The sequence below is a fragment of the Chaetura pelagica genome, unplaced genomic scaffold, assembly GCF_000747805.2.
Source record: "Chaetura pelagica isolate M959 unplaced genomic scaffold, ChaPel_1.0 scaffold105, whole genome shotgun sequence".
Lineage (NCBI taxonomy): Eukaryota > Metazoa > Chordata > Aves > Apodiformes > Apodidae > Chaetura > Chaetura pelagica.
Window position 1 is genome coordinate 2989263 of NW_009953393.1, and position 11911 is coordinate 3001173.

The window sequence follows — 11911 nt, forward strand, 5'->3', positions numbered from 1 at the left end:
GGCTCCGGCGGCGCTCGGGCCTGCGCTGCCCAGGGCGCGGCGGCACTGGCACCGGCACCGGCACCGGCACCGGCACCGGCACCCGGGAGCAGAGGCTGCCGGGGAAGGGCCGCGGCCGCACCGAGGGCGCGTCTCTTCCAGCCCCGGGGAAAAGCCACTGGACAGGTCGGGGTTTGTGGAGAGGACACGTGTCTAGAGGGCTTGTCAGCTGTTGGGACTCTAAGCAAGAGCATCTCTTTTTTAACCATCATTTCGTTGCCTCTTCCCAATCTCTCCCAAGCGGCCGGGACGGCCCACAGCAGGGAGGCAGAGACCTCAGGGAGAAGTTCTGGCCTTAAAGCCAGACCAGGAATCTCTTCAGGTCCACACGTCTTGTAATCTGTTCAAATGGGAAATTTTCCGCTTTGCCTGATTCCTGTGGTCGGCACATGTGATTTACATTTCTAAAATAAACGCTACCGAACATATACATTTAAAAAATAATATTTCCCTTCCAAAAGTAAATGATTGTGGGATTAGATGGTCCCAGTGAATAAAACCAGAATGTAAAATCTCTCATCCCTTCTGTTAGTTTTTGTTAGGCAGAGACTTCAGTTCTTGTATTTAGCTCTTGTACTTGTTTCTTAGCTCGAAAGAAAGAAAGAAAGAAAGAAAGAAAGAAAGAAAGAAAGAAAGAAAGAAAGAAAGAAAGAAAGAAAGAAAGAAAGAAAGATCAGTGTAAGTGAAACGTTCTATCAGGTGAAAGAGTTTTCTAACTGATAAAGCAATACCAGTAAAATTACACCTCTTCAGAAAAACAAGAGTGATATTTTTCTTGTTATTTCAATTTTTTTTTTCATAAACTATAACTTTTAACTTTAAGAGCTAGAGACATCTAAACTTATAAGCTTGCAAATTACAATGGAGGTGTATTTGCTGAGGTGTTTGGGAATAATTTTGTCCTAAACAGGATAAAATATATGCTTTTAAATGCTGATTTATGAAAAGAAGCTATTCACCTGTTGCAGGCTTAAAAATCCAACTGTAATATTTTTTGATTAGTCATAAATGAAAAGACACTAGCTCAGACAAATACTTTGAAAACATACCCAGTCAGCTAAACTGATTTAATTTTACAATCTACTGGTAATTATTCTGCAAAAATGTTGCGACTATTGTCCTGTTTAATTTTTGTCTGACACTTTTTAAAAAGAAAAAAAACCAAACAGAATCTTTTTCATATACTGTTTAACATGGAGAATGTAAAACAGATTAGCTGAAACTAATAAATTTACTATGTAAAATAGTTTTCATAAACTACAATTGGATACGATACTTAAGAATGTTAAATATTAGTTATTAAAAACCACTCACTAGGTGCCTGAAATAAGACAACTGAAACTCCCTCAGCACTTTAACTCAAAAGTCAAGTGTATCTGATGCTGACTTGCATTTAAAATTGCTACAAATCCTCATACCTGAAACCATTTATACATAACACACACTCTCACGCACAAAAACTTTAGTTTCTTAGAACATAAATCACATAGCATACAAGCAGAAACAAGAATAGGCACCAGAAGCCTTTGGGAAAAGCTCTATAGTCAGAAAAAATATTTCAACCAATTAACATCATTAGTACAATACAGGCACTGCCTTGTAAATAACAAGTAAACAACGTAAGATTCCTAAAAAACAATTCACAGAATTTAGTTTGTTTTGTTCCTATTGTCATAAATCTGATCCAAACTACTCTTTAAAAAGACTTCTGCAGTAAATATATTGAACTTACACAAGGATGGTTGCCCCCAATTTGTTCTCCACTATAGCAGATACAGGGAGTATAACTCCTTCACTGAAGCCAAGGCTTTTATAAGAGTGTATACATACAGCTCCCTTTACATACCACTTTCAACTGTTTCAATAAAGAAAATAATTTGCACAACTTTTTAACTGCAAAAAACAATCTAAGTCTAAACATGACTAGAATCTTGTTCCCCCCATTGAATAACAACCCCCATTCCTTTTCCCTGTTCTCAGAGATATCCAAGCTTACTTTGTTGCCTTTTTACTCTTAAACAATCATATGTTTCATATTGTGAGGGAGGGATTGATTTTTATTGTTTGTTTAAATGTCATTGCCAGTGTGGATAGGCCCTGATATCAAAATTTTTACCCACTTTTTCCCCCCCTTTCCTCCATAAAGCATGTAACTCTACTACTAACAGCAAAGATCAACTTCAATGGTCTTTTTCAACAACAATAACTAAACAACTCCAGAAACTCAGTTCTCTTAAGTGGTGCCATAAAAGCAAACAAATGTCTTTGATTAAAAAGAAAATGTAAATAAAAATAATCTTACATATTACAACTGCAAATAAAATAGTCAGAAATACACATTTTTTATGAGTTTGTGAAAACAGTTAAAGATAATGTTGCTTAAGAAAAAAACTGATAATTTTCTCTCAAACATCTACATACTTTGCATACGTTTTAGTTAAGTGACATGTGGACTTTCACAGGTAAATTTATTATTTCAATTCCATATCTTCCTGGTCACATTGAAAGAAAAATAAAAAATAGTACTTATTCCTGAGGGAGAATGTGTTACACAATATTCCTAAGAATCTTCCTGAGGGAGAATGTGTTTCACAGTATTCCTAAGAATAAGTATCTCTTTATATCGTTCAAAGTGTAATAGAAAGCAACCACTTAATAGAACAGTTACAGAATATACAGAAACTGTACCAAAATAAGTCTTATTTGGTATATTCTCACTGAACATGGAATAATTAGTTGTGTGTCAGCCTAAAACAACCCAGAAAATAAACTTTTGTCCCCTTTTGCAGTTAGAGTCTGATTTGCTCTGTGGCATACACGAGAACCTCTCAACTGTTCTCAAGCTTCAAGTAGCTTACATGAGTTTAGTATAGTTCCAGGACGTGTTGGAGCACCAACCTGCCAGATGATCAGGTATTAATAATAATCAAGACTCCACTTAATGATTTACAGCTGGCCAGAAATGTTTGGGATAGGGACCTTACTACTGCAATGCACACATTTGCCACTTCAAAATTAGATTCATACAGTGTGCTCTGCCTGAAACTATACCTTGGAAGGACTGAGTTTTAAGCTGATTTAGAAACTACAAAGTTGATTATTAAGCAGTGCATCCAGATGTGAGAGCACACTAATGCGCTGTGACCTGCACTAGCTTCCTCCTCATTTGCAGGTAAAATTTAAGGTACTTCTTTCAACCTAGAAAAGTTTAAGTGATGGTGAGCACACCCACCTAATTGACAGTTTGTCTATCTGAGAGAGCCACTGTAGCTGTCTATTTAATTAAAAAGAAGCAGAAAAAACACACCTTAGAAAAGAATATTTAATGATGGAAGAAGAAAGGAGAAAGCAGAGAGAGCATCCTGCTGCAGCAGTATGTCACTGAAACAGGAGCTTATTGTAATGAGCTAGGAACATGAGGAATCCAGACCCAGTTGCAAGTCTGAGTGAACCAAACTTGACAAGTATCTTACAAAGTCCAGATTGTGTACCTTGTCATGCCAATAGAGCTCAGCTGATTAGGAATTAAATGGAAGATGAGAGCCCTCAGCTTCCATTTCTTCTGGTCTCCATTCTGAAAAAGCTCTTCAGTATAAACCGTAAGCCTTATACTTTTTGAGACCGTAGTGAAGGAAAATGTTATAGAAAGTATAAGTAAGATAGCTTGTGATATTTTAAAATTCACTTACATGGTTCACTATTCCTATATGTGTGTAAAAAGATTAAATAAATTGTTCAATTAGCATATAGCTTGCCAGGATTACTGGGAAGAATAATCTAACATGGAATAGTTATAACTTCAACATTTTCTGAAAATACCAGTATCACTAAACACCACCACCAGAACAAATAGACAGTGTTTTCTGGTGTAACTGTGTCTACTGGTTGATTGCATATTTTGCTTTCCCATAGTTAGGGAACTTCTAAAGACTCTCCCACAAAGATTCTCTGGTACCTAATAAAAGGAGAATCGATGCAGCAGGCTCTGTCCTGTAGGCTTTTTTCCTTAACAACCTGATTTCAATGCAGGAAATTTATTGCTTCTGAAATCCTTTCTCCTCTGTTAAAGATTATTCAAAATGCTTTCCAGGTTCAGAAGCTACCAAGATAGAAGCTGACAGAGGATGCTCACAGGAACCTTGTTTCTTTAGAAAGCCAAGCTAAAAGCACTCGTGTAACAGGCTACCAGTGAAGACCATTCAAATGCACTAGATGAGGCTGCATCTTGTATGATTTCTGGCCAATGAAACTAAGACTAACCAACCGTCTTCTTGATTGATTTCTTAGCTTGCTTTTGTAACACCAGTGCCAAAGTAACAACAAAAAAGCAAAAAGCCTCTCCATAGATTGGTGAAAGTTCTGGATACATTCCTAGCACTAAGCTAGGTAGGTGTGTTGCTATAGGGTGTTGTGAAGAGCAGGAATTTTTGTATGAAAATCAATTGTATAGTGAAGGTGAAATAAGGTGCAGAACTGTGGAGTCTGGTGCCCTTATCTAAGCCTGTATTTCTGGAGTATCCTCTGTATCAGATATCTCATCAGCCTGATCTTTGATCAACTAAGCAATTCCCTCCAAGGTGTGGGAACTTGGGGCAAGGGAGAAGCAACAGAACTATGCACTTGGCAAGGGTACACTCGTAGGTGCTGTTGAAGCCTAACTCTGCAGCCGGAGAAGTTTCAAGTAGAAAGAGTTTTGCAAGTTAGGGGGAAAAAAGAAAAGTAAGTAGACTGGTACGGGTGAACAGTAAGAGCCCAGGAAGCACTCTCAGAGCCTTCTATAACTACAACAATGTTTGATTAAATTTAATTTTAAAGCTTGGAATACAGGAAATGCAGATTTAATTTAAAACATTTTAAAAGTTGACGATGCTCAGAGTTAGAATGGGGTGTAATAAGGTACAAAGAAAGGACCTCTTTAAAAGCTGTGCTTAGGAGCACTATCATATGTGACTGACAATCACCTTATAAAATATTAATCTATTTTTGGATCTTAATGTGGAAAAAATGATTGCAATAAACACTGATATGTCTAAAAATAGTTTGTTATAGGAACGGTGGGGCTTTTTGTTTGTTTGTTTTCAATGTGAAAGCCAACTATGTATCAAAAGTATAACTGTTTTCAGTTTATGCCTGAATCAATACTCTAAATTAAACTCATACAAGTACATTTTTCTTTTTTATACTTAGATCTAAGGATAAAAATCTGAATATATAACAAGTAGAAACTATGGAAATCTGGCTGAATTAAATCACTATGTTTGGAAGTACAAGGTTTGTATGGTTATGTGTCTACAATAAAAAGTGAAAAAGAATATTTTTTCTTCCACATTCCTGTCCCTTCCCCAAACAAGCAACCCTGCCACAATGAAATTCCTATCTTAATGGTAATTTGCAAGAAAAATGGAGTTTGAGGGGAGAAAACTACTCAGGAGTGCACGCTAAATTTAGTGAATAGTTTCCATTGAGAGGCTTGAAAAACTAGCAGAAACGTTATGACTTTTTTTTGGCTGTTTTGTAATGAAACTTTGATATTTGTTATTTAACTGACATATTTGTGTGTGCACATATGCATACATACTTTCTTTTAAAAAACCCAACAGAACACATAAAATATGGAAGAGCTTAAGGTGCGTTAGTCACCTCCAGACAGAGAAAAAGTAAGTGAGAGAAAGAGAGTGCAAGCCAGAGGAGAGACAGAGGAAATAAGGTTAAAAAAAAAGAAAAAATAAATACTATGTCTGAGTCTGGAAGCTCCAGAGGTGCAAATTCTTGGAGGCTGAGAGATAAATATTAGGAAGTTTTACTGTATACTTGTTACAGTTCTTCCTGGGCTATTCCTGTGGGTGCTGTATTCTGCCCTGTGGAGCCCCGAGAGATCATCAGAGTCACTCGTGTACGGACGGCAGCTGCTGTATTAGAGGGAGAGCACAGGATGGGCAGCAGGGCTCTCCCAGCCTTGCATGAGAGGACGCCAGGGAGGGAGAAGGACTGGAGAAGGAAGATAAGACCACTCTCAGAATCACTGTCATGCTTTGATCTCCAGGAGCTGAGAGGAATGAAGATGATGCCACTCCTTCAAAACCTCCTAGGTAGGTTGTGGGTGCTATTGGAGGCAATATAATGTGCTGTCTTTCAACCCATTACTCTGATAGTAGATAATGTAACAAAACTTTCTCTGCTGTGCCCCAAACAAATTATAGTTTGCTTGTTTTTTGCCTGTAAAATTGAAAAATTTAAAAATGTGCTTCCCAGAAGAGGTTATTGTACTTTAATTAAGAAAAAATACTGTTTGTCTAAGTCTATTACAAAAGAAAAAAATAAATTATCCTAAATACCTTAACATGATTTTGGGATGGCAACAGAAGAAAAAACAAGAAAATATGCCTTTCCATTACTCCTTAAGAATAAGTAAGAAAAAGTTGCAAACAGCTTTGCTTACCAGAGACTGTCTACACTGGTCAATTTTCGTAAAGAAAATTCAGTGTCAGATTTTGGCCATAAAAATGTTACTGTAACTAAATATGTATAAATATTAAATGCATAAATTATATATATAAAGATGAGTAAATCGTATGTAAGTTTTCCACCCCAAATACTTATTTTCTGACCTGTTTGTGGCTTTAGATGCAGCTCCTTGGTGTGTTAGTGTTTTTATTACTGCATCTGACCCTATGCAAGGCTTCAAAACAATTTCAGAAATGTAAATGAGTCCTTTGTTAGAACCTAGAATAGAAAATTTCCCTAAGGGCTAAAGTGTGGTTTTTTGTTTTTGGTTTTTGTTTTTTTTTTTATAAGGTACTGCTATACAGTTTTAACTATAACTCCATGTAGTAGAACTCTTGGCACTATTCCAGTTTTCTCTAATGACAGCATACAATATTTTTTCAATTGGAAATTGCTCAAAATCATGATGATTTCTGTTAGCTTGTCTGAAATGAGACAAAAGGCTTATTTTGCATTGGCCACAAAACAGATGTTGATAATGTTTGGCTACCACCGGTCTTGTCTGGACTTCAAACAGATGACCTGGAAGTGAAAGGTCTTATATCTCATTAATAATAATACAAGCTGTCAAATCCTCATGACCCAGAGTGTTCCTTAGCACAGGGCAGTAAGTAAAATACACTCAGCACACCACTGAGAAGTCTGGATAGAGGCCTTGTAACATTCAGTCCTCAAGCCAATGTGGACTAGCTACCCATGCTGGCTTGGATGGAAGATCAGGTCTTGTTTTGCAGTAGCTGCTTTCTAGAAATATTTCTACACTGAAGTTCAGAGTTGCTAAAAGTTAGGGCAGTGCTGGGATGCTGCGTCTTACTCAAACCTTTCTGGCGCATTTGCATTGTGGGGCGTTTCCTTCCACCTAGAGACAGACGCCCGAGAAGGGAAAATTCTTTAGTGAAGATTAAGATATGCTAGGACTAAGATGCATTAAAGGCAGTTAGCAGCTTTCCTTGAGTTTATTTTTCTGAGTTGCTCAATCTCCTCATATAATGGAGCAAATAATATGTATTTATTCTTGCAAGACTGTTGTGAGGCTGTAATTCACCATGGTTTGTGAAGACGTCAGATTCTGAATTGATTATGCCCATGCAAGTAACCAGACAGATGCCTGCCAAAGCCTTTTTGTCTTCCTAAAATAACCCAAAGCTTCATATCCTTCTACCTATTTCCCTTTTTCTCTCTAGAAATTACTCTTTAGAGAGTAACAAAGGACTTCATCAGGGATACTTTGCTTGGCTGGGGCCTATTTGCTGTTGCCACCAGCCAAATGACAAAACAGATGAAACGTGTTCCAGTTACAAAATATGTATATTTCAAAAATGTCATTAAGGCTAAATTCTGCTCTTGGATGTGCACAAACAATTCTGAGTGAGTCGACTGCAACTTTACAACAAAGAGAAGAGAAGGTCTTTCTAAAATGTAAAATTCATAAAAATTGATTAGTTCAATATTCATTCTGTTTTGTTTAAATAACCTATTTTAGTGCAAGACCAGCACTTTAAAAAAAAAAAAAAAAGGTGAAATAACAATTATCTATTACAACATGTCTCACTTTGAGAATGCCAACTTACAGTATCAGAATACATCCATATATTTTTCATGTATTCATTTCATTTCAAGCAGAAGACACATTGTTAGCAAATTTGAATTCTCAGGCTCTTAAGAGAAAAGGTCAGTATTTAAAGGCCTACTGCAGCATTAGAAAATTGAAAAGGAAAATAAGAGTTAGTAATATCAACTCACTACAGTACGTTTGCTTGCATTACCCACAGATTCACTATATATTAGAAAACTATTACAGTTAACTAGGCTATCTCAATCATTAGTTCTAACAGAGATGTGACTTGCCTCTTGAAGTGAATAGTCTGGGAAGTAAAGGAGCTAAAACTGAAACAGAAAAATGTAAAATATTTTAATATGTAAATGCAACATCTTTTGATAACTCATACTGTAGGACAGTTAAAATACGGCTTTAGCTAAAACTTAGAAGTCATAGTTCTAAGACCATAATAACATGGGATCTGATTTTTATATTTTATTAAATTGCTACTTAATATAATGAAATCTGACCAACTGCCATTGCAACATATGGAATACTGATTATATAATAAAAATATTCAGACTATAATTATAAAAAAAAATCTCCATCCCATATGTAATTTATCAAAGTGAACTTAACATTGATTTGGGCCACATGGTTGATGAAAAACTATAAAGAGTCTCTAGAACAAAAGGTTTGTACAGATAACTTTGTATGAACTGTCTCAATCTGTTTCAAACTTTCCCTCTTTTTCATTTTTTACTTCACAAATCAAGATATTGTAGCATATTCTCTTAGTTAAAAGTTTTAGAAAACCTAAGGACTTGTCTTTTTAAAAGGTGCCTTAGTTTAATGGAATAAACAATGTTAAATAGTTTTAGTTAAATGTAGACAATCTTAAATCAATTTAAATCTGGTTTATAATGATTTTGTGTAATTTCTATCCCTTGCTAAGACAATCCAAATAATTGTAAACTGGTTTTAAATTGATTTAAACTTTCAAGTTAAATTGGAGGTACATCTGAATATAGAAATTCCTGTGTGTCACTCTGCTCTGAATAGTAACTAGATATAAATGATGCTATGATTTACCACAATGTGATATAGCTCCAAGATTCCCAGATCACATACACTGAATCTACCTAGCTCTTTAAAATTAGGCAAGAATGTACAGCTTTACTGGGACCCGCTCCTCAGAGATGACAGAGGTTGCTCTACTCTTTTCAGTATAAAACTCACCTTCCTTGACTACTGTTTTTTATTTATTTCAGAAACTGGACTCAAGTTTAATTGCATTTACTGATAACCATGGAAAACAATGTCATAATTGTATGCAAAATCATGCAGTGAAAAAGAGGGTGTGGAGGTATTCAGGTTTTTTTTCACTGATTGGCAAAATTTACAGAAGACATATACAACATCGTGTGTGACTATTACCTCTCAGAATAATTCCAGCTCCAAAAAAGAGCAAGAGTTGAGTAGCAAAGGCTGCAGCTAATCTGATAGTAAAAATGAGGCAATGGAATGTGGGTTCTTTTTGAGAAGTTCACAGGTTTTGGTACACATAAAGCACCGTTACGGCATCGCCTCACCACACTTGGAAGCACCTTGCTTGTCCTGTTAGTGTTGATGGGGAACAGAAAGGCTAATTTCTGACACTTAGGACAAACTTCCTGTCATTATTTAAAAAGTTACTTGGCTTCAGTTTCTATGATTTCTGTTTTTCTAATACTGACTATATCTCCCAGTTTCTACAAGCTGTAAAAGGAAAGGACTAGGATACTGTGCCATGTCCTGAAGGAGCAGAGGAACTCATACATGTAGTGACATTTAGTGAAAAGGTATATGGCACAGAAATACCTAAAGACACACCAAAACAACATTATTATTTTTTTTTTTTCATTTGAAGGAAATGGCAGTGTTGGGGCCCATATAAGAACTTGTCAGCAAAATGTGAGATTTTCCAAAATGGGCAAGAATTTTTCATGTTTACTTTGCATTTCTAATAAATATTTCAATGTAGTTTCTTATTGCAGCCTTTAAACTACAGCTACGGGATGCAGATTTACTTGGAAGTACTGTTCTCAGACATAGGAACTTTGCCAAAGCAGTACAAAGTTTTCCTTCTAAAGGAGAAAGGGACATCGATCAAACGATTCCCCTAATGGTCCTGCTTGTCTTACTGTTTTATTGACTTAAGACAACAGTGTCTCAGCAATAGTTAGCTGCAGATTCAGGAAGCAAGCCGATCGATATATTAACTGTGATAATCATATACTGACAGTTGCTCCCAAATAAAAGCATTTAGTTTCCCCCTCTGCTCTACTTTAGTTTCAAAGCATGAGACTAACTTTCATGTAGGCATTTTTTGCTTTTGTTTGTTTTCTTTCATTTTGTTTTTACTGTCCATTTGTGATCTTTCCTTGCTAAAGATTTTCACTTTGTCATCAGAAGAAAGTGCAGGAGCAAAGAGGTAGCTATTTCAGAAATCCAGTTATACGGGAAAGAAAAAACCCCGAGACATCACAAACCTTCCCCTTAGTGGAGAAGTTTAATAAAGGTATTTTAAAATTATAAAAATGTAATATTGCATCTCACAGTTCTCACATTTTTATCTTGTCTGAGAAAAGAGTGCATTTTCAAGTTTCTACTTGCCTTTCTTTCTAGACTACGTGCCCAGGAAAGGGAGGATTGGCAACAGAAATGTATCAGAAGCTGCTAGAGGATGGATAAAACTGAGCTCTCACTGCATACCTTCACCCAGGGAGAATGGACCAGAAGGGATCTCATGTCTCATTTTTAAAGAGAGTTAATTCCCAGATCATCTGCTAACTAACAAAGTTCATAGATTGGTTATGGTTTCATTCCTTCTTAGATCCTGTTTGCAACAGGCAACTTTTTCCCTCACTGTGACAGATGGGTTGCAATACTGCAGATCCCCCTGAACTCCATCAGCGAGAGAGGCGGGTGCCAGCAGGAGCGCAGGTGTCTCTCCACAAGCTGCGTGGCACATGGGATCAGGTCATGAACCTGCACAACCACACACTGACTCACAAAACCCTGAGTTACAGAGCTAGTCCACCCTTCCATTTTAACTATAAAAGAGAGATGTTCTCACAGTGGTTTTACAGAATTTTCCTCAAGAACTTACAGGCAGTAATAAAAGCACTTGAGGTATTGATATTTCTCACATCTCTGCTGAAAGACTGTGAAATAGGCACATCCTTTATAGTCAGTTCCCCTAGCTGATGGAAGTAGGATGGATTAGTAGAACTATGCTGAAACTAGAACACAAAGAATCTGTATTGTAATTGTATACATAGCTGTAAAGACACCAACCACAAAGGTTAAGAACTAAGTTTAAAGAAGCCATTTGGTTCCTCTCTTAGTTGTAATGAAAAATACAATTACCTGCAAGGTTGTCAATCTCCTTCTCTTGGAGCAGGCTGACAGCATCATCGTCTCCTTCCAGCATAAGCTCTGTTTCTGCATTTTGATTCACCACAGCTTGACTTCGGAAAGTCTTCTTTGACTTCACTACATCCTCTTCAGTGCCTAAAAAAAGTTACAAATGTTGCAAATTTACCTGAATAACATTTCAAATGGAAAACAACCACAGTCAAGTAGTTAGAAGAAAACACAGTATAAAACATCTTTATTCAAAAAAAGAAGGAACATTTTCAAGAAGGTTTAAAAATTTGCAGCCTTATTCTGTCTTTCAGAATACATCTCAAATAAAATACAAACTGTTCCACAAATACTCTTCTGCTTTTAATAATTACTATTTGCTTTTTGCTCAATGTTTTTTCATTAGTTTTCAATTAGCTA

At 36.4% G+C, this 11911-nt stretch overlaps 1 protein-coding gene across 1 annotated transcript in view; it reads right to left on the reverse strand.

The window, feature by feature from the left end:
• NBEA (neurobeachin) overlaps window positions 1–11911 on the reverse strand; it is a 516495-nt gene that overhangs the window by 168620 nt on the left and 335964 nt on the right. The window contains exon 42 of the mRNA XM_009998372.1: window positions 11495–11638. Within this exon, the coding sequence (XP_009996674.1) occupies window positions 11495–11638 (144 nt within the window). The remainder of the gene's footprint in view (window positions 1–11494; window positions 11639–11911) is intronic.